This window comes from Ostrinia furnacalis, unplaced genomic scaffold (genome assembly GCF_004193835.3).
Source record: "Ostrinia furnacalis isolate ACB-3 unplaced genomic scaffold, ASM419383v2 OfSCF0639, whole genome shotgun sequence".
Classification (NCBI taxonomy): Eukaryota; Metazoa; Arthropoda; class Insecta; order Lepidoptera; family Crambidae; genus Ostrinia; species Ostrinia furnacalis.
In genome coordinates this window covers 85058-107864 of record NW_021130878.1, presented here as the reverse complement: position 1 = coordinate 107864, position 22807 = coordinate 85058, and the positions used below count along the sequence as shown (strand labels likewise).

The 22807-nt window shown below is 34.3% G+C and overlaps 3 protein-coding genes across 3 annotated transcripts; all 3 read right to left on the bottom strand.

The window, feature by feature from the left end:
* Positions 1–820: 820 nt before the first annotated feature.
* On the bottom strand, positions 821–2295 carry LOC114366596 (uncharacterized). Its single transcript, XM_028323519.1, has 2 exons — positions 1428–2295; positions 821–1325 (listed from the first exon to the last, which is right to left on the bottom strand). The coding sequence occupies exons 1-2, from the start codon at positions 2190–2192 to the stop codon at positions 900–902; spliced, it is 1191 nt and encodes a 396-aa protein (XP_028179320.1). The 5' UTR covers positions 2193–2295; the 3' UTR covers positions 821–899.
* A 653-nt stretch (positions 2296–2948) lies between these two features.
* On the bottom strand, positions 2949–14065 carry LOC114366604 (uncharacterized). The gene is made up of 6 exons (XM_028323530.1): positions 13279–14065; positions 12597–13024; positions 8111–8331; positions 7562–7704; positions 3887–4657; positions 2949–3632 (listed from the first exon to the last, which is right to left on the bottom strand). Exons 1-6 carry the CDS (start codon positions 13999–14001, stop codon positions 3201–3203), a joined length of 2718 nt encoding a protein of 905 aa, XP_028179331.1. The 5' UTR covers positions 14002–14065; the 3' UTR covers positions 2949–3200.
* Positions 14066–19007: 4942 nt separating this feature from the next.
* Positions 19008–20941, bottom strand: LOC114366599 (uncharacterized). The gene is made up of 2 exons (XM_028323524.1): positions 20165–20941; positions 19008–19949 (listed from the first exon to the last, which is right to left on the bottom strand). Exons 1-2 carry the CDS (start codon positions 20918–20920, stop codon positions 19530–19532), a joined length of 1176 nt encoding a protein of 391 aa, XP_028179325.1. The 5' UTR covers positions 20921–20941; the 3' UTR covers positions 19008–19529.
* Positions 20942–22807: the final 1866 nt, after the last annotated feature.

Genomic DNA, 22807 nt, shown 5'->3' with positions numbered 1-22807 from the left:
ATTGACAGCTGTCCGTCAAATTCCCGCCCCGCACCCCGCACTGTACATATTTTGTTCGCGATGTCTGTTCTATACGTAGTAATATTACTTCAATGCCGCCAACTGTCAAACAATATGTTTTTTGTCAAAATATTTACGGTTTTCGAAGATTTTACATAATTATTGTTTCATATTGTTTACAAGACTAAGTACTTAAACGATTCAAAAGTGTAAAAGCATCGAAAATTATGGATATTTGATCGAAAACATTGTTTGACAGTTGAAGGTCATTTTCGTTTTCGTTTTCGTTTTCGGCCGAAAATGAGACTGTAGCCGAAGCTTCGTTTACGTTTTCGTTTTCGGCTGAAAATCCATATTCGATCGGACACTATAAATTAGTCCTCCAAGTATCCACAAACCATCCGACAGGTGGCGACACTAGTGCCGACTAAATATGCATCGTTTAAGTTCAGAATGGCGGTGCACTTAAACCGGACAATTTCACTGGAAAGTAGTGCAAATAGAACCCTAACTCATTACTATGCCACTATCTAGTGACTATTAGACCATTGGGAATATGAGCAAGGGCCCTTATGATGAAATATATCTCCTATTTTAGTAAGCCAAAATAAATTCTAAAATAGTCTACTATACCTAGTTGCCTGGAACAGAGTGCCATAAGGCATTAAGTTTGTTTTTTTTTCACTCTGATATTGTATGAAATAAAGGTTCAAATACATAAATAGCCTATTTTGTATGCAAAACATTTCCTACATAAGTTCAGAATCCACATAAATCATAATGCAAAAGTTATAATAACAAAAACTTTATTAACAAAAATATAATAAATTCAATAAAATTTTTTAAGCCTGTAATATTGTTAGTATAACAAATTAAATTTTATCCAACATGGCACAATTTTATAAAGATAAGTATCCATAACTTCTATAATCTTCGATGATACTTTGAATTATACTCCTATACCTATTCACAGCCTCTTCTTTTTCTTCGTGAGATTCAAAAACTTGTTTGCTACGGACATGTCCCACTTCTTGAAGACCATTTGACAACCACAGAGCGGTGTTCGCAATAATAAAACAGGCTGGACCAACAGTCTTCAAATCTTGGTCAAACATTTGCCTAGAATACACTTGTTGGGGAACCAGATTGGCATCTCTGAGAATTTGATCAAATGTATTGTAATATAAATCTAAAAGTTCGTAGTAATGTTTCTTGCGCAAATGAGAATTGGTACTGGTGGTGATTAGGAATAATGTGTCATATGCCGCACTGCTTATTCTCACCGTTTGATAGTCAATAAGACATGCATTTGTAGGCTTCTGACCCTGAAAAAAAGAAATTTTGTTACTAAAAAATATTTAATATGTGACAAGAAATTATGTAAATATCATTAATCATAATATTCAATTAATTAAATCAGTGTTTACCTCATATTTAAAAAGAATATTCTCTTTCCAAATATCACCATGACAAATACACGGTTTTTGTATGGAGGAAGCAGCAGCTTCCACATACATGCCACAATTAGACCTCAGTTCATTCAAGACTTCTACGTATCCAGTGCCATTAAATTTTTCAATTGCTTTTTGTAATCTATCTAAAATTATTTCCATAAATCTCTTATTTGTTTCTTGAGTGAATGGCACACAGACTATCTCAACTTCTTTGAATGTTTCTGGTTCATTTTCCTTTAATATAAATGACAATGCATGAAACTTGGCCAAGGATTTAAGTGAGACGGCGATATGAGCATAATCCAAGAAGGGACTTTGTGTGTAAGGAGTAAAACCTCGCGAACACATGTTCTCCATAGCTATAGCTTCTTTGCAATATTCCTTACAGATGTAATAGCACGTAGGCATCAAATAATGGTCCTTTAAAGGAAAACTTTCCTGAATTCTATGGTATTTTGCCAGCAACGTTGAATACACATAAATTTCGCGCGAAAACATGACACCTACTGCACCGCTGACCCGGTATCTTTCGTCGGTCGGCGCCAATTTAAGTACCAAGTTTATGTTCACCATCTTCCCATCATTTTTGGCTGTTAAACTAACTGGAACAAGTACACCGAAGTAATTCTGCGCAATAGTTTTAAAACTTTCTCGGGAGTATTCATAGCTTTCCAGGTTACAAATTGAAGCGATCACGTCTAGGATGCTGCGAATGTATTCTTCGGACGTCACTGACATTTTTAGCTCACAGAATTCCGAACTCTTTTTTATTAACTAGTAATTTTTTTAGAATAAAAATAAAATTGCGAATGTAGAAAAAAGCCAAAACCAAAACACAAACAGCTGATGTAATTGTCAGTCAAATGTCAATGTCAATTTTTTTTTTTTTTTTGGTTGTCAATGTCAAATTACACGAAATAACGTTCCGAATCGCACTTTTAAACTTTTATGAAAGTAGCAAATAAAATAATATTTTTAATTTATTTAATGATCAGCAGGACGTTAATGAGTAAAACAATACACTTAGGCCCGGTTTCGACCAAAGCGGAGAGGAGAGGAGATGAGTTTGAATAACCAATTAAGTTTATGTTATTTGCAAGCTTTACTGAAACTCAAAAGGAAAGGGAAACATATCATCTACCATTCACATACAGGAATATTTAATTCTCTAAGACCATTAATTACATTATTTAATTAACTAAGAAAAATAAAAAGTGAAGCCTTGGCTGTAAGGCGTAATGCCTTTGCCTTTGCCTGCAAATGAAAAGTATCGAACCAAAAAAAGGTTCTTGGCGGGAAATCACGCATCAAGTTTCGAAATTTATTTTGCATTCTTTCGTGTTTAATCGAATAGCAACTTCTTACAACTAGGTTTTCTTTTGTAGGTTCTATCTGGTTCTATCAACATCGAAGTAAAAATGCAAGTAAGTTGTAAATATCATTTATTTTGTAAATAAAATTAATGTAACATGTTTTGCAGCTTATAGATTGATGAGGCAAGATAAGTTACCTACTGGTTGAACTAAATAAAAATACCGATACAGAGAGAGTTAAAGACAAGTTTGAGGACAGCTCACTTTGATTCTCAACAAGAATACTTATTGGGTAAGTAACTAAATAATGTCATCAATAAGTACCTAGGTACAGGTTACTCCTCCCCTCTAACCAATGTTCGTTCACAAATAACTCAATTGCTATAATGTTTGGCCGTTTGTTTGCGAACTACTTACTTGAGTTGTAAGTATTTTACTCGTCTAAAAAACCCAAAGCCTTAAAGTCTATCAATAATTCCCACAGAATCTTTGTCAGTTGACTTTCAATCTCCATGCGTTTGTCTTCAAGAATATCCTTCTCCGTTCTAAAATGTAAGGACTTCATATCTTCAAGGCCTAACCACATCGTGAAAGATAGGAACGCTACATTAAAGCACATGGGAAAAACCACTTTTAAATCGTGCTGGAAATCCTCTTCGGAGTATACAATTTTTGAGTCTAAGCCATTTTTTTGTAGAATGTTCGTTAGTTCGTTGTAGTAGGTGGATAGAAAAGAATCGACGGTCTTCTGATCCCTCATGCTGGAGTTAGTGGAAGTCATGATGAAGTAGAGAACATCTTGTGCTGGGTTCATCAGCCGACTGAGTTGGTAATCGACTAGGCAGGCCCCCACTGGTTTCTTGTTCTGCAATACAAATAATTGTACTAACTTTAATGCTTTAAATAAGACTTTTCTATGTGTTTATAGATTGACAACAGCACAGCACAGCAACGGGATCTTGCTGATTGAGTTTATTTTAATTATGCAGCAGTGAAATGTGGAACTCTTAAAAAGGAGGTGGAATATTTTTTAGTAAGTGTTGAACTGTCTAAAACTGTGTAATCCTATCTAATATGAGTGCAGGTAACATATAGTAAGTACGAAAAAAGAATGCTTACCCTGTATTCGAATAAAACATTTGCCTTCCAGCAATCTCCATGTCCATACACCAATTTTCTAGCCTTCAGCGAGCTATAATTCATATTATTCGAAAAATTATTCAGCAGCTTCACTAATAAATCGTAGTGACTCATATTTTGGAATAACGGGGCATGTTTCTGCATGCAGTAAGTAATTGCTGAGAAGTAAAAGTCTGGATCACTGCTCACAAATGGTCGAAGACTATAATTAGGTGGATTAATCTTCTTTTCAATTAAAATCATGGACAGCGCGTGTAATCGGGCGACAGCTTTTAGTGACTCATTTATGTGGTCAATATCTAAATACTGTCCAACGTAATTGACAAATCCGAACTTCGTCATGTCTTCCATCACCAACAGTTGGTTATCTGAATCTCCGTAGTAACACTTCGGAAACAACTTCTCGTAGTCGATCCCAGTGTCCAGGCTTCTGTAGATAGGGAACAGCGTAGAATACACGTACACTTCTTTGTCGAAGGCGAATTTGATTACGGATTCCAGTCCTTGTAGGTAAGGAGCAAGTTTAATGATAAGGTGATATTCCTCTGAAGTCGATTCGTCTATCAACAAGACAGGTTTCAAGTTGCCCAGAAAGTTCAGGGCGTCTCCATTGGCGATCTTGTGCTGGTAGCGCCATTCTTTGATTCCCAATTTCTTGGCCACGATGTTCAAAGCTTTCATTAAATTTTCCACTTCGTCCATATTGACTGAAAATTGGCCGCACACCCCTGTTACGTAGTGAAAGCAAAACTAGGCTTTTTAAAAACTAACTTTAAAAGTACAACTGGTTACAATGAGATTTAGGATACGACTAATACAACTGAACTAGAACTAAGGAGTTTTGGGTATTTAAGGATTCGGGAATGGTGGGGATACACTTATGAGTAAAGTCGTTATCGTGAGAATAGTAAACAATCATTAAGTAATGATACAATTAAATAATGGGAATGGTAAACAAATCATTTAAGAATAAAGATAGTTAATTAATTAGTGTACTACATACATACAAACAAATCCCAAGTAGCATTTTACTCCATTTAAGAGTTCACATTTAGTTCCAATGTGTACTTAAAGCATTAGTACAGTTCACTCGTGGTGATTACACCTATACCTGTCTAAGGGACTTATAGGAGTGTAGAGTTATACTTTTATACGATTGTTGGTGTTATAATACTCTAACAACTATCCTTTAGTCAGCATTATAGGAGGGTAGAGATACGGCAACCGCTGTTTAACGGTCTACTTGTACGATGTTATAGAGCTAGCATTTTAATAGAACACATGTGGTCATTTATAAAGCCAAAGGCTGTTATGTTTACTTGTTTTAGACTGTTATACAGTTGTAGTAGGACTTAGATATTTGTGATAATTAAAATAACCTTTTTTTACTATCTGTACAAAAGTGTTTCAATGGTTCGCATGTGCACTGTAGGCTGTTAAAAGGACTATTATGTGTTGTCCATTAACATCAATAGCAGTTTATTTGTCCACAAGTACTAATCTTATTTGCTTTAAGCTGAACATGAATGTGAATGTGATATTCTATTACACTTTTCCCCAAGCCTGTTTTTAGTTGTTCATGGTGGTTCTGTACATGATGCAGAGAAAATATTATACCTGAACCTGAAAGTTCCCTTCAAAATATACAGATATCAGAGTGTGATGATTGCAGTTCTAGTGATAGTGAATACAATTTTGATTTGGACAATTATTTAACATTTCGCAAAAAAATAAGAACATGGGCTATTGAAAATCGTATTCCTCATTCCGCTTTGAATAAATGTCAGGCATAATAAACGAATTTAAACCGGGAACACTACCGTCTGATGCTTTAGGTATTCATACTTGACTATTAGTACCTGGCCTAGGCGATTAAACGGACATTAATAATTTTTATTGCGGATCTCTAAAATTTCAGTATTTGAAAGAATTAAAGATACACAATTGACCTGAACTAGGTACATCTTAAAGCTGTACATAAGTTCACATTAGAATAAATTTATAGACGTTAGCGCTGTAGTGGTACAAATGTGGAACTGCATATAGATAACAGCATTCTAACAGAACACATGTGAACCTAATATACGCTCACCGCATTAAATTGGAGTTATAACAGTTCACATAGCCGTATTTCATTTCCACCATTTTGTTCTACATAACCTAAAATATTTACCAAATAAATCTCCAAAATTAATGCAGACTTATCACAAATTTCGCAGATAGAGTGATTGAGTTTTGGTTTCATGTTATAATTAATTACCGTAGTATAATTATAATGCCAATACAATATCAAAAACGGAAAATTGTAGATTTCCTCTCAGCCAGTTTTAAATATTTTAAAATTAATATCGCGTTTTTACAGAGGCGCGTAAATATTTTAGCTGTAAATATGTATATACATTTCACGATAAAGTTGCATTCCCAATGGCATTAACATTATTAAGTATTTAAAACCCGTGTTATTATTTGCATAAATGATTATCAGCCCGAGTTGTTTCCCTCTTGGCACTCACGTACAAATACCAAACTAATATTAAAATGTGGAAATAATTTAGGACACACGTGAACTTTAGGTGGCATTGGAGTACTTTTGTCGGACTTTGAAAGCTGTGCATTTAGCCACTTGTTACTCTTTATTACACTCATTTACGTTGTATAGTTCACACTGCGTCCCATATAGTGCCGTAAGTCAGCCTTAAGTCCGATGTTACTACTTAAACTGCTATTATACTGCTCATGTACAGCCATAGTGAACTTAAGGCTGTCTAATTTGTGCCCAAACTGGTTCTATAAAAGCATTATAGCAAGCTATACAGCTCGTATACAGCTGACATACACAGCTTGTGGAGTACATGTGAACGACTAGACATGCTATACAGGGTGGAAACGATAAGTGATCTCACTCGATTATTTCTAAACTATACAAGATATCGAAAAACTAGTTGCTGATCCTGAAAGTGCTTCACGAGTTCTTTCAAACGGTACCAATAATAGGTTACAGAATAAACTGGAACTATCCGAAAATTCAATGTTTCCAGCTTCCATACATTTGGTAAAGTTACATAATATTAAAAACTACACAAGATATCGCAAAACTAGTTACTAATCCTAAAAGTGCTTCATGAGCTCTATCCAACGGTATCAACAATTTCTTACAGAATAAATTGGATCTATCCAAAAATTCAATGTTTCCATCTTCCATACATTTAGTACTATCACAGTGGCATGGCACTCATTATCTTGATAATATTATAGCAAGTAAAGCCTAATACTAATGTTTTCAACAAATAATTTTAAATAAGATGCAAGTTACGAGTTTATTTAACCGACTTTTTAAGTTTATTATTAAACAAAAAATAAATTACACTTCTAATATTGTGTGGCTGGCATACATTTAGTATGGAAGCTAGAAACATTGAATTTTCGAATAGTTCCAGTTTATTCTGTAACCTATTATTGGTACCGTTTGAAAGAGCTTGTGAAGCACTTTCAGGATCAGCAATCAGTTTTTCGATATCTTGTATAGTTTAGAAATAATCGAGTGAGATCACTTATCGTTTCCACCCTGTATATAACCCCGAATGCTACTTGGGATAGTAATTACAATATGAAGTACTTATTCTAAATGCTATTATCTAACACCTCCCCCCTTACCTTAGAACAAAGATTGGGCGGTTTTGCCCAAGGTTTGAGGATTGGGCGTTGCAGTGGGCGATTCGTCTTCGTCTTCAGATATAGAAGTTGTTGTATGATGAAGTGAAGCCATGGGTATCTGTACATGCTGTCGTCGTTGAGGTCTGTCGAAACAGTTACTTATTAAAAATTTGTATACACCCGCTACGATGACGTGTAAAGTTTGTGCGGAACATCTTGAATATGTTGATCTTGCAGCATTTAAAACATGAATATTAGTAGTAAATCCAATTATAAAACTGATATAGGAAAATTTTGACGAATGTTTTTCTATGAAGATTTCCTTTTGATTTATGTGTTTCGTCTGTATCTTAATTTCTTCTTTTAATGTTTTCAGTGAGTCTAGTGGAATGTTGTTAATTTTTATGGGTATTAACTCCAGTGATGGTTCTTGTTTGGAGTATTCTGGAATACAAATGGTTTCTAAATCCACAGTTATGATAGGATGGCTGGTGTTGTACGTCTTCCCGTTTTCAGCTGAGAGTGTCGTTAACGCTGTATACATTTTACAATTCTCTTCTAGCGAAATGATGCCTGTCCCGGATATTTCACCATGGGTGGTTTTGTCGCCGCATTTCAATGCATATGGAGTTTTATGTTGTAGGATGAAGATCCACTTATTCGACTTGATTTCTTGGAACGTGTTGATGTAGGCTGAGAAAGTTGCGACTTCGCAGATGTCAGGAACATTTCTTGAAGTGGAGCTCAGGATCGACATTTCGCAGGTCGGTCTTGCGTTGACGTTGTAAACGATGAATTTGCAGACTTTCGTGTTCGATGTAAAGGTCTTGCAATCAACCAGTGAGTTTGTGATTGCATACTGTTGCCTTGTAGTACTAGTGGCAATGTAAGTTCGCTCGGGAAGGATAGTAGAATATAAGGATGAATCAGGATGGAATATAGGAATGGAATTTACAGGTGATATAAAGTAAAATCATTTATGACTAAGGGAAATTTTAGAATGTATACTAATTTGTTCATATAAATATCGTCGTACCCGACGAAGACTGCCCCAATGATCATTAGGGTTTTTTTCTTTTATTTCATTTTTTAATTCTTCATTCCTTAATACACCTTTCAGTAAAACAATTGTATTAAAAAGTTCAATACTTATTTAGATATTCCACTTTATTCAAAAGCCACAATCTCATACCTACAGAATCTCCCGTGGAAAAAAGCCACTACCTCCATAAGGGCCTTATTCCAGGGAAATAATTGGCGCTCGATTTTATCGATGTATGGAATTTTAAAGAGCCACAATGGCGTTTGTGTCTTTTAGAGGCAAGGCAAAGGCATTCTTTTGTACTCGTAGTGACCGTATGGAGTTAATGTGTTTTCACTTCTATTTTTTTCGTTAACAAAATGTTTTAATTATTATTTGACATACGTTTAGGTATTTAGTTTGGCAATATGGTATTCAGTCAAGTTTTTCACAAATTATGTTATAAAAATAAATGGCTTCTAAATACCCAATGTTTACACAGTCCTCAAATCATTTATTGAAAATCCAGTCCTGTTGTCTCCCCTAGCCAGGGGGGACAACAGGACTGCACCATATTTCGGTAGGGGCCATCGAAACCTTTCTATAATTTTATGTATATTTTTCAACGTAAAGAGACTTAAATGACAACGTAAATATAATATTTTAAGCGATTACTCTCTTTATTTATGCATGTAATTATTTTATTGTTATCATGAGCTATATCAATAAATAAATCAGTTAGAAAAAGTTGTTTAATGTATCGTTATTACGTTTTAACGCAAATACGCCCATATACTGTGCTCAAGATTTAGTTAGGTCTTTTAACATAATGTGTCATATTTTTAAAAAATATAAATAACTTGAAAAAATCGAACTGCCTAAGGCGGGAATTGAACCCACGATGCCTTAGGCAGTTCGTTTTTTTTCAAGTTATTTATAATTTTCAAATTAGTTTGAGATGCGACTCCTAACGCTAAAATTAAATTACTGTATAATGTGTCATAATTTATAAATAAAACAATTTGCTAAAAAATTTTCATGGCTTTATTTAAGACTAGCGGCCGCCCGCGACTTCGTACGCGTGGATCCCGTTCTTACGCGGCTTAGATTTTTTTATACAAATGTTTGTTACCGCTAACTCCCGTTCCCGTGGGAATTTTGCAATATCCTGTTGTAACTAAGCTTTAAGTTTGCTAAGGTACCTGCATGCCAAATTTAAAGCGTCTAACTTAAGCGGTTTAGATTTTTCATACAAAAGGATTTTCCATCAAATTCCCGTTCCCGTGGGAATTTCGGGAATTCCTTGTTGTCAGTAAGCTTTAAGTTTATTAAGGTACCTACATGCCAAATTTCAAGCGTCTAACTTAAGCGGTTTAGATTTTTCATACAAAAGGCTTTTCCCGCGAATTCGCGTTCCCGCGGGAGTTTCGGGAATTCCTTGTTGTAACTAAGCTTTAAGTTTACTAAGGTACCTACATACCAAATTTCAAGCGTCTAACTTAAGCGGTTTAGATTTTTCATACAAAAGGATTTTCCCGCTAGTTCCTGTTCTCGTGGGAATTCCTAAGTATAGGGGAGACCTAGGAGAGTTGTGACAGAGGTGAGTTGTGACAAGGACGATTTCTCCTTACTTAATATAGTTAGGAAGCTGGTAAAAACGTTTGTTTGTCGCTTTTAAGACGCTCTTCTTGACTAAGCATCTCACTTAACACCAGGTGCGATTGCGGTCAAATACCTGCCTTGGATAGCATAAAAAAAAAAAAAAAATGACCTGCGGGCGGCGCTAGAGGCTCGGTTACGTAAATATGACGTCTGTGTACAAAAAAATGCGAAAAGTAAGTTTTTCGTCATAATTTTATTTAAGTTTATATCATGTTTTAGTATAATGTGCACTGTTGTGTTATTTTTTCTTAAGTTGCATGGTTATTCAGGTCTCAAAATGTAGCACTGATATTTTGTGTGCGCATCGTGTTTAGAAAATAAAAAATATTATTCGAACCAAGTCGTCATTTTAAACACCTAGGAGAGTTGTGAAAGCCTGTCACAACTCTCCTAGCTTACTTAATTTTTCTGATGGGCGATTTCCACGATATTTTTAGATGTTTTTTTTGTGTGTTAGTAGGTTCATAATTTGTATAATCGCCTGCTGCTAGTTTTTTGATTCTGATTGCCTAATAACTATACATGAATGCCATATAGAGGAACTGCTTGCTGGAGTCGAAATATAGGACCTAGCTTATGAAGTGATAGGTTAAAAAGGGTTAAAGTTTAAGATAATATGCTGCGACCTCTTACAATCTAAACTTGTCAAGATATACATATTAAGAAGAAAGAGGCTTATCAAGTAAACCCAGAAGGCGAAGCTCCGTCCATGGATTATGCCACCGCGACTATTTTATTTTTACAGAAGAGGAAGAAAATATATTAAGTAACTATATTAGCTAAAAAATATAATTAAAAAAATCTAGTGTGGGAGAAAAATGAAAGCCGGAGAAATGTGGCTCAATCTGTGTAACGACATCCTGTAACTATTTGTTTTAATTGTTACTAAATGATGATTAAAGTACTTTTTTGCTAAAAAATCATATTTGATTGAGTATTATGGTATTTTTATGTCCAATAGATGAAATACAATGCTGTCACAACTCACCTCGGTACCTGTCACAACTTACCTCGGTGCTAGGAGAGTTGTGACAGAGAGAGTGGTCTAAGATTTTGGTGATTTTCTTAGAAACCCTAATACTTTAGTTAACTTTGGTGATTGTTTTGAAAACAGAAGGAACGGCGCTACATTAATTTGTATGATTCATAGCTGTGGAATGTTTTTTGAGCGAGATATGGCCCCTAGAGTAAAAATTGTCACAACTCTCCTAGGTCTCCCCTACTATAACCTGCCCAGGAGTATGAAGAATAATTGTACCAAGTTTCGTTAAAATCCGTCGAGTAGTTTTTGTTTCTATAAGGAACATACAGACGGACAGACAGACAGACAGACAAAAATTTTACTGATTGCATTTTTGGCATCAGTATCGATCACTAATCACCCCCTGAAAGTTATTTTGAAAATATATTTCATGTACAGAATTGACCTCTCTACAGATTTATTATAAGTATAGATTAAGATTATAAAAAATATATTTTTATGTAAGCAACTACTCGAATAGATGGGAGAATCGAATGATTGGGCTTTATACGTGGCGTAGTTTTGCACATACGCCTACCTATTTGCCTAAAATTTTATTTTGTATCTAATGGAAAAAAAAATTTTTTTCTTGCTGATGTTATAGATTAGAGCAAAGGGAAATCATTGCTTATACGTAGTTTCGTCTTTATACGTAGGAGCCATCGATTTTCAAAATCAGTTTCTTTAGTAAAATAGGTGTAGTATTTTCGAACCTCTAAATACAACTTCTTATAACTAATTTTCTTTTGTTATTAACAGTAGGTTCTATCAACATCGAAGTAAAAATGCAAGTAAGTTGTAAATAGATGATTTATTTTGTAAATAATTAATGTATTTACATTAGATTTGCAGCTTTTAGATTGATGAGACGAGATAAGTTACCTACTGGTTGAACTAAATAAAAATACCGATACAGACAGAGAGTTTGTTCCCCGTAGGTCTAAGTTGAGCCTAACTTCGAACCCTACAGGAGATTTATATGGTCCTTCGAGCCGGATTTGAACCAGCGACCTATGGAAAAAAAAAAAAAAAACATATGTTCCCCGTAGGTCTAAGTTGAGCCTAACTTCGAACCCTACAGGAGATTTATAATGAAAAACTGTATTTTTGAACTGGTTATATTATTACAGCAAGACTAAGACAAGTTTGAGAACAGCTCACTTTGATTCTCAACAAGAATACTTATTGGGTAAGTAACTAACTAAATAATATCATCAATAAGTAGGTACGTACAGGTTACTCCTCCCCTCTAACCAATGTTCGTTCACAAATAACTCAATTGCTATAATGTTTGGCCGTTTGTTTGCGAACTGCTTGAGTTGTTATTTTACTCGTCTAAAAAACCCAAAGCCTTAAAGTCTATCAATAATTCCCATAGAATCTTCGTCAGTTGACTTTCAATCTCCTTGCGTTTGTCTTCAAGAATATCCTTCTCCGTTCTAAAATGTAAGGAGTTCATATCTTCAAGGCCTAACCACATCGTGAAAGATACAAACGCTACATTAAAGCATATAGGAAATACCTCTTTTAAATCGTGCTGGAAATCCTCTTCGGAGTATAAAATTTTTGAGTCTAAGCCATTTTTTTGGAGAATATTCGTTAGTTCGTTATAGTAGGTGGATAGAAAAGAATCGACGGTCTTCTGATCCCTCATGCTGGAGTTAGTGGAAGTCATGACGAAGTAGAGAACATCTTGTGCTGGGTTCATCAGCCGACTGAGTTGGTAATCGACTAGGCAGGCCCCCACTGGTTTCTTGTTCTGCAATACAAATAATTGTACTAACTTTAATGCTTTAAATAAGACTTTTCTATATGTTTATAGATTGACAACAGCACAGCACAGCAACGGGATCTTGCTGATTGAGTTTATTTTAATTATGCAGCAGTGAAATGTGGAACTCTTAAAAAGGAGGTGGAATATTTTTTAGTAAGTGTTGAACTGTCTAAAACTGTGTAATCCTATCTAATATGAGTGCAGGTAACGTATAGTAAGTACGAAAAAAGAATGCTTACCCTGTATTCGAATAAAACATTTGCCTTCCAGCAATCTCCATGTCCATACACCAATTTTCTAGCCTTCAGCGAGCTATAATTCATATTATTCGAAAAATTATTCAGCAGCTTCACTAATAAATCGTAGTGACTCATATTTTGGAATAACGTGGCATGTTTCTGCATGCAGTAAGTCATTACTGAGAAATAAAAGTCTGGATCACTGCTTACAAATGGTCGAAGACTATAATTGGGTAGATGAATCTTCTTTTCAATTAAAATCATGGACAGCGCGTGTAATCGGGCGACAGCTTTTAGTGACTCATTTATGTGGTCATTATCTAAATACTGTCCAACGTAATTGAAAAATCCAAGCGTCGTCATGTCTTCCATCACCAACAGTTGGTTATCTGAATCTCCGTAGTAACACTTCGGAAACAACTTCTCGTAGTCGATCCCAGTGTCCAGGCTTCTGTAGATCGGGAACAGCGTAGCATACACGTACACTTCTTTGTCGTAGGCGAATTTGATTACGGATTCCAGTCCTTGTAGGTAAGGAGCAAGTTTAATGATAAGGTGATATTCCTCTGAAGTCGATTCGTCTATCAACAAGACAGGTTTCAAGTTGCCCAGAAAGTTCAAGGCGTCTCCATTGGCAATCTTGTGCTGGTAGCGCCATTCTTTGATTCCCAATTTCTTGGCCACGATGTTCAGAGCTTTCCTTAAATTATCTACTTCGTCCATGTTGACTGAAAATTTGCCGCACACCCCTCTCACAAAGCACTTAGTTTGTTTGTGTCAAGACTTCGAGAATATTATTCGCAGCAAGTAGGTAAGTATAATTAAATGCCTACATAATGAAGATAATTAATTACTAAGTACTTATCGCGCGGCATAAGTATATGGCAATGCAATACAGGATGAATTTTTGACATGGGCGTGGACCAAAGTTTATACTTAGTTACTGGAAAAAGTCTCGAGTAAGATCTTCATGAAAATTAAAAATCACAAAATTTTTTGAGATCCATCACAAAATGTTTCTTTTCCCTGTACAAAAAAAAATATTTTTAATAGTTACCTGTAGGTAAGTAAGTACTTAGTATTATTTTTAAAATTATTTTTTTATAAGGTGGGTGGACCATGGAAGGCCACGCTCCTTTGAAGGCCAACTATCAAAAAGTCGTAGTTATTGACATGAAAACACATATTCCTTCGGCTATACACTAAGATCCATCAAACTTAAGGCCACAGATGCGGCGGCGAGTCGCTCGCGTCGCTATTGTGGCAGTGCGATCTCACGATTCGTGGACTTCGGTCATCGACGTTACAATTGTTATTCGCGCGCACAGCAAAACGTACGTTTTTAGTTAGATAACCTATTATTATTTCATATTTTTTTACTGTGAACTGTCGTATAAGGATATGTTTATGGTACTAAAGAAAAAAATAATAGTTTTGCCTCGATTTAAGTTAAAATATTGGTAGTGTTCCCAGCAAAGCCAATGGTTCCTTACAAGGCCCATCGCTTGAAATCTTTCTAGATTTCAATGTCTCATCTTTATTTACCTCGTTGTAAATAATAAATAATTCATGCGTTCACTAGGGACATGTCTAAAACACGAATGACTAAAGCCAATACAATGTTTTGCCTCTGAAGCTGAAGATAATCTATTGATTACAGAATTGGACGAAAGTCAACGATAGAAATATTTGAAGTTTTGTGAACTTTTTGTTCACTAATCCCCGTTAACGCCAATTGGAGCTTATAAAACTTATAATGGGGAATAATGAACTAAAAAGTTCGTTAATCCCCATTACGTTAAAAATAAAATCCTAATATAACGACGTTAACGGGGATTAGTGAACAAAAAGTTCACTATTCCCCGTTGACGGGGATTATCAACGGGGAATAAGCCCTATTTTTCTCGATTCTAGATTCCTACGAGTACCTACGTCAATTCAATACAGCTGAGAGACTAAAGTCTAAGCATGAGTTTAAATCGACTTTAAAGATTCATAAATCGGATCTATGATTGCATCGACCAGAGAAGATAAATCCTCAATTATGATTTGTCGACAGTATGCTATTACCTCGGACTTACTACCAAACTTTATCGAAATATAAATTTATTCCCATAACTACGGACTTTAAACTAACTTTAGTAGCAATCTGCTTCCCGCCGACTAAAGAACGTCGGTTGAATTTAAACAACTTGAGAACTATATCAGTTGTTGTTAAACTTATTTAAGTTGTACTTAAGCAGCTTATATGATATTTTAGAGTTTATACAGTGTANTAAATACGTACCGTTACAGTTAAAACAATGTTTTATATTTATAATATTTTTATTTACAAGGGTTATTAAACTTTTTAACTCATATTAACTCATTTTGGCCTTACAAAGAACGGACCCATAAGAAGGCCATTTGAGGTAAAAAAAAAAGTTTTTAATTTCATTATAATACGCGTTGGCAAGTTATTTGATGTCAATATAATACTCATTACTACTGTTTTATATAATTTCCAATAATATATTCTTAGTTATACGATGGTGTTCAAGTAATGTTCTTTGAGTTTTTTAAAAATGATAAAAATATATTGAGCATTTAATGTTTTGCTTAAATGAAAGAGCTTATTATGTATTTTTAGTAAAAGCGAATATTTAATTGTTACAACTCTATTTTTAAGTTGAACGACTGATGTATAATATTGGCCTTGTTTGGAGCCGTGTTGCTTGCAAGGCCATTTGGAAGAGCTTAACAAAACTTAAGTTTAATGAATACTGATTAAAGCTAGGTTAAAAAAAAGTGATTTATATTTCTACACAATAAAACAAACTATTATTTGATAATTTGTTTTTTTCATTTATCCAGTTAATAAAGGAATAAAAAGCGTTTACTCGTTAGAGTGGTCTTCCATGGTCCACCCACCTTACTTTGTTAAGTTACTTAAACTAATAAGAAAAATGAGCTTTTAACTTGAAAAAGTCGACTGCCTTTACATTGCATTTTCTTTATCTTTTATTTCAATTTATGTTATTTCCAATAAGAAATTAACCCTTTTGAACTTCTCTTATCTTTTGTTTAAATTGAGCGTAACATTATTAATTAATAAATCTATATTAATTACTGATGACATATTTATCTTACTCTTGTTACATTGTCTGCTTTTCTACCTACCAGTAGGTATTTGTTTGTTTGGTTCCATACAATTTAATAAATTATAGGTATTTTCCTCTAACTTTTGACAGGTAATATGCTTTTCGTTGTTCAACGCGAACCGCAAAAACCAAGATCCAAAAAAATAATTGTTCCAACCGCATTAGAAATATTCAACTTGTATAAGTAATAAGTTACGATACGATAGAGGTAGGCACGCAAATAAAAAATAGGCTTAATTTATAACGTAAGTAAGTAAACGACGTCAGCGTAAACTCACTCATTTACTATGTAGTTTGTAGATAAAATATTATAACTCGTATTAACCTAAATCAACTATTTTTGGCTTATTCCACTATTCCCCATTGACAATCCCCGTCAACGGGGAATAGTGAACTTTTTGTTCACTAATCCCCGTTAACGCCAATTGGAGCTTATAAAACTTATAATGGGGAATAATGAACTAAAAAGTTCGTTAATCCCCATTACGTTAAAAATAAAATCCTAATATAACGACGTTAACGGGGATTAGTGAACAAAAAGTTCACTATTCCCCGTTGACGGGGATTATCAACGGGGAATAAGCCCTATTTTTCTCGATTCTAGATTCCTACGAGTACCTACGTCAATTCAATACAGCTGAGAGACTAAAGTCTAAGCATGAGTTTAAATCGACTTTAAAGATTCATAAATCGGATCTATGATTGCATCGACCAGAGAAGATAAATCCTCAATTATGATTTGTCGACAGTATGCTATTACCTCGGACTTACTACCAAACTTTATCGAAATATAAATTTATTCCCATAACTACGGACTTTAAACTAACTTTAGTAGCAATCTGCTTCCCGCCGACTAAAGAACGTCGGTTGAATTTAAACAACTTGAGAACTATATCAGTTGTTGTTAAACTTATTTAAGTTGTACTTAAGCAGCTTATATGATATTTTAGAGTTTATACAGTGTATTATACTATTACTTTCAGCGATTAAGATAAGTTCTTTAGAGAATTTCTGATAATAAACCTATCATGTGCCCACTAACTTACCATTTTCTAAATAGGTACTTAGTTAAGTAGGTACCTACAATATAGGTATAATACAATTAATTACAACATAAGACTACGTTTTTATTGCAAAATAACAACTAACGAAACTACGATGCTTTTGCAGTTAGTTTATTTTGATGTGTGTTGTTACAATTTAGTAGACTGTGCTATTAAATTTTAATTGTTAGTGTACGAGTAAGTGAGGGGCGTTTCTGAGGGCGGACTGTTTCGAGCTTTGCAACCAAAGCTCACGCCAAAATAGGCCGAAATGACTTGGATTCCCTCATAGCTTAACTATGATGAGCTCATCACACATATGAGTGCATTTCGGCTAAAAGCAAATAAACGTCTGTGAATCTGGCTTGGACTTAGTGATGTTTTCGCATATACTGTAAAAGTTACCCGGAACGTTTAATACTAAGTAGTTTAATTAGACATTTGACTACTAGAGCACTTACTTGAAAATGAGTGTCCCATGCCCATTTAGGACTAACTTACCTACCTAAACACTACAATAATTCTTAGGCCTATATTATGAAATGGTCAAATCTTGCTTTTAAACTAAATAGGACTATACAAGATACACAATCACAGTGTACTTAGTTAAAGTACACCTGTGATTGTGTATCTTGTATGTTTATATTGTATTGTATGTACTTACATATCCGTTATCTAGTACCCATAGTATAAGCTTTGCTTAGTTTGGGACTAGAAGCGCAGTGTAAATGTCTAAGGATAAGTATTTATTTATTATTTTTTATTTATTTGTGTAAATTAATTAATTTTGTTGGAGCTTGAATTGAGCTTTGATTGTCGTTTTATAATAGTCTTTTAGACCTGCAGGTCAAGAAACGGTTAAGATCAAAATCTCCAAAAACGTTCCCACACACCACATTGGTCAATTACAATTGTATCACTGTCAAAATATGCTAAGCCGCGCGATTAATGAATACGTAGGTGTCACTGAGAAGGGTTGCCTGATTTAAATAATAATAATATGCAAAACGAAAATGAACAATCCACATCGCGGCGATTTCCCGCCACCTCTATTGTTCCCAAATTAGTGATGTGCCCGCTTTGTACTTGTCGATAAATAAATTCAAGCAGGAAAAAAAATGTTTTATTCCTATCTTTTGTTTGCCTTATGTAAAGTTTATTCACCTACAGGCCTCCTTTCCTGGCAAGGTGGTCCTTTTCTCGTAGACTTTAATTAAAGATTCAATTTAAAAACTATTTTACAGTAACTTGGAGTGAAATGAGACCATTATTTTATTTTTATTTTATTTACTAGCTTTCCGCCCGCGGCTTCGCCCGCGTGGAATTTTGTCTGTCACAGAAAAACTTTATCGCGCGCGTCCCTGTTTCAAAAACCGGGATAAAAACTATCCTATGTTCTTTCCCGGGACTCAAACTATCTCTATGCCAAATTTCATCAAAATCGGTTGCGAGGTTTAAGCGGGAAAGCGTAACAGACAGACAGACAGACAGACAGACAGACAGACAGACAGACAGAGTTACTTTCGCATTTATAATATTAGTTGGGATTTAGGTATACCAACTACATGACATACAAAACATTACATAACAACAACCTAAATAGGTACAATTGCTATTATTATTTAAATAGGAAACGTTACTTACAGGTTCGGTCACAACCAACATGTGACATGAAAAAATATGTTATAATAGCTTTAAAAATCCATAATAAAAATCACTTCGCAATAAACGAGTATTAAAATTAATCGATACCTCGATACTTCACATCGCTATCCCAAATCTCATTGGAAACCTCCCGAATGGAAAATAAAACGTGCAAAATGTAATGGCGAAGATCGCAAATTGGATTATTGTTTCGTTATAACCTTTTCCGAGTCACAATAAACGTGACGGCCCTCTGAATATTCATGCTTTTATATCAATCGTTTGTTTGTAAACACATGTGATTATAATATCGGTTACGATGTTTTTTTATCATTGAAAGAAACTTCAAATAAAAAGATTTTAATGTTTACAGACTGAAAATGTCATTATAATTTTATAGGTAACTCTTAAAAACCACAAAATGCTAAGAATACACTCCAAAATTCCTAAAATCTGTGACTACATCGCCGATTATCTTCTTAAATAACTCGACCTCATCCTTTTTGTCTTCTGGATCAATGCCTTTGGGATCTACAAGAGATTCCATACCTTCTAAGTCTAACCACAGTGTAAATGAATAGATAATCATACCGAAACACATTGAAAACACTACTTTGATGTCTTCGTTGAAATTTTCTTTTGAATAAACTTTATTGGCATCTACCCCTTTGGCTCGCAGAGAGCGTTCCAGAGTATTATAGTATGTAGACAAAAAAATATGATAATGCCTCTTTCTGACAATTGAATCAATGCTATTCATAATTAGGAGTACAAAGTCGTACGCTGGACTCATTAGATGGGTCAGCTGATAGTCCAGTAGACATACTTGCACTGGCTTTTCGTTCTGAAAAATAAAATATTATATTTTTAATACAGATGTCGTTTTGTAAACGAGTCTATAAGTCCAAGATCTACAGAATAGAGTACCTTATGAATCAAAAGATTTTGGGTCTTATATTTTTCTTAGTCTCATAAGAGTAGCATAAAAATTAACGCACTCTTTTAACGTAAAAAGTAACATATTTTCCTATAGAATTTCATGATTATTTAGATACTTACAGAATATTTGAACAAAAGGTTTTCTTTGTAGAGATCACCATGCCCGTAAATCAAAGAATGTGCTTTTGTTACAGGTTCATCAAAAAACACAGTCATATTGTCCATTGTCTTGTACATTTTAATAAAGAACTTTTCATGCTTAGTGCCTTGAAACATATCGACACCATATTTTTTAAAACACCCTTTCAAACTTTTGGCAAAGTGGGGTTGATTCTGTGTCGAAAATGGTTCCATGATTTCATCGCACTTCAGCTTATTCAATTCTTTCAGAATAAAGGAAAACGAATGTAATTTGGCAACAGCTTCCAAAGTCAGGGTTAAATGATCCTCATCTAAGAATCTTCCTTTGTTATATCTTTCAAATTTATCTATAGTCATATCGTGCAGTGCTAAGACTCTGTCATTTGTGGACTCCGCATAGAAACACGACGGGAAGAAATCTTCTGGCACATTCGCATATTTCTTAAACAGCGGCACTAATGTCGAATAGACGTAAACCTCCCTGTTGTAAGCTCCTCTGAATAAATGATCCATTTCTGGCACGGTATGACTTTCATTGAGTTTTATCATCAAAGGTATTGTGACGTCACGGGAATCGTCGATCAGCATGACAGGGATGAGACAGCCGACGTAGTTAACAATATCCTGCATTGCATTTTTGACTTCGTAGCGCCATCTCTGTATGTATAACTTTTCAGCGACCCGGGCGAGAACTTTTTCTAAAATATTCCTTTGTTGAATATTATGTGGATCCATATTAAATGACGGTTAGCTAGCCACTGATCTGTTGCTTGTGAAAACTAATAAATATACCGGTCTGCACGACATCAATAATAATTAGTGTCGTTAATTATCGCTATGCACGCTCGTTCAATAGTACTAACATAAATAAATCATTTTGTTTAGAGAACAAATTGTAATGCCTACACAAATCTAACATCAAACACAAAGTATCTTAAAGTATACTTTAAGATACTTTTAACCAAACGTTACCCACTTAATAAAGTTTTTAAAATAAATGGATATTTAATATTAATTGATACTCGTAGTTGCAAAAAAAGCCAAACACTAAAACAAGAGGCTAGATCATTAAATAAAACACTAAAATGGTTAGCTTTTACTAATTTTGGAATTCTATTAAACTCGACTAGTGTCTCGATTCATTAGACATCCTTTTAATATAACGTTTATCTAGCTTTAAATAACATTATACTTTATTTAAAACTAGCTGACCCGGCGAACTTTGTTCCGCCTTAATGGCAATAAATAAGCAGACTTTTTTTATTTCGAACGGGATAAAAAGTATCCTATGTCCTTCTCCTGGCTCTAAACTACCTCCCTGACAATTTTCAGCTAAATCGGTTCAGCCGTTCTTGAGTTATAAGCGAAGTAACTAACACGACTTTCTTTTATATATATAGATTAAACCATTTGTCATCTGAAGTTAATGCAATTAGTTACGCTATTTTAAACGTCATTAAGTGTAGACAGTTAAAATAAAACATTGACGTGGATGAATAAAGAATAATATTTCAGTCAGCTCTTATTAATGGATGATTTTTAATATTATATTAATTTCTTTGCCTACTTCAGACTGATGGGAAAAGCAATAATAATAATGTAAAATATAATTTAATTGTTAACTTAATTTATTACTTTTAAGCTTTGATAACCGGCGATTGATGTGTTTACGAATGGCCTTAGTGCCTAATAAAATATGAACTCACAATCAGAGCTTACTGAACTGAGAAGATGATAAGACTATACATTCTGCAACATTTTTTGATTCTTCCAAACTTTTAAGCCCTAAGACAATTTGTGCGACGAAAGGTCTTTTCTGAAATTGAACAGACTTAAGACTACATAGTACCATTTTATCAAAAATGTGCAGTACATAGTTTAAGTGCATTCAAACACAGAAATTGAGAAACTTGAGCTTTCAGTCTCAAGGAAAGATCTAATTCTCGATTTATTATTTAGAGACCAATCACAATGAGACATCTTTACTAGAGTTTGGACCGAGATTTGAACCTTGTTTCGTATGAGCACTGAGACAATTGAGACAATAACTGTCAAAGTTATGTATCCAATTTTGAGACTCCGTGTAGGTGCTAAAAGTAAGGCCTAGAATAAAGACAACATAAAAGTTTAACTATATTGAGTTAATATTGTTTGAAGGCACTTTCGCCGGATTCTACGCCTAACATATTGCACATAAAATTACCCGTATGGGCATAAACACTTTTTATTAGCTTAAAATTAATTTATCTCAATTTTGCTGAGGCTTTTATATCATAGTTACTTTGTGACGTTAATGTGTAACTTAATACAAGTTATTAATAATGTTTTTATGTTTTCTAGCAATTTCATCGTAAACTTCAATAAATGCCAACATTATTAGACTACGTTGTGACAAAATTTTACGTTATGAAGCTTTGTAGTTTTGTACACATATGTAGTAGCAATGGGTTTTATTTATGCTCACCCTTTTCACTCTTTATTATACTTAAGCATACCTTATTTTAGACCTCTATGTTAACTTATAAAATAAAAAAATGCCTAGATATTGAATATCGTTGTGCTTACTCTACAATGCATGGGTTTGAAAGATCAAATTAGATGTGTTGAGCGTTTTCAAAATCC

What these genes read in the sequence shown, in the direction of transcription:
- LOC114366604 (XM_028323530.1), bottom strand. Translation starts at nt 14,001, where the DNA reads ATGGACGAAGTAGATAATTTAAGGAAAGCTCTGAACATCGTGGCCAAG. An exon ending in CATTTCGCTAGAAGAGAATT is followed by an intron (nt 7,705 to 8,110) that starts GTAAAATGTATA and finishes CTGTTTCGACAG; the next exon opens with ACCTCAACGACGACAGCATG. An exon ending in ATGTTTTATTCGAATACAGG is followed by an intron (nt 3,633 to 3,886) that starts GTAAGCATTCTT and finishes TTTGTATTGCAG; the next exon opens with AACAAGAAACCAGTGGGGGC.
- LOC114366596 (XM_028323519.1), bottom strand. Translation starts at nt 2,192, where the DNA reads ATGTCAGTGACGTCCGAAGAATACATTCGCAGCATCCTAGACGTGATC. An exon ending in ATATTCTTTTTAAATATGAG is followed by an intron (nt 1,326 to 1,427) that starts GTAAACACTGAT and finishes TCTTTTTTTCAG; the next exon opens with GGTCAGAAGCCTACAAATGC.
- LOC114366599 (XM_028323524.1), bottom strand. Translation starts at nt 20,920, where the DNA reads ATGGATCCACATAATATTCAACAAAGGAATATTTTAGAAAAAGTTCTC. An exon ending in ACCTTTTGTTCAAATATTCT is followed by an intron (nt 19,950 to 20,164) that starts GTAAGTATCTAA and finishes TTTATTTTTCAG; the next exon opens with AACGAAAAGCCAGTGCAAGT.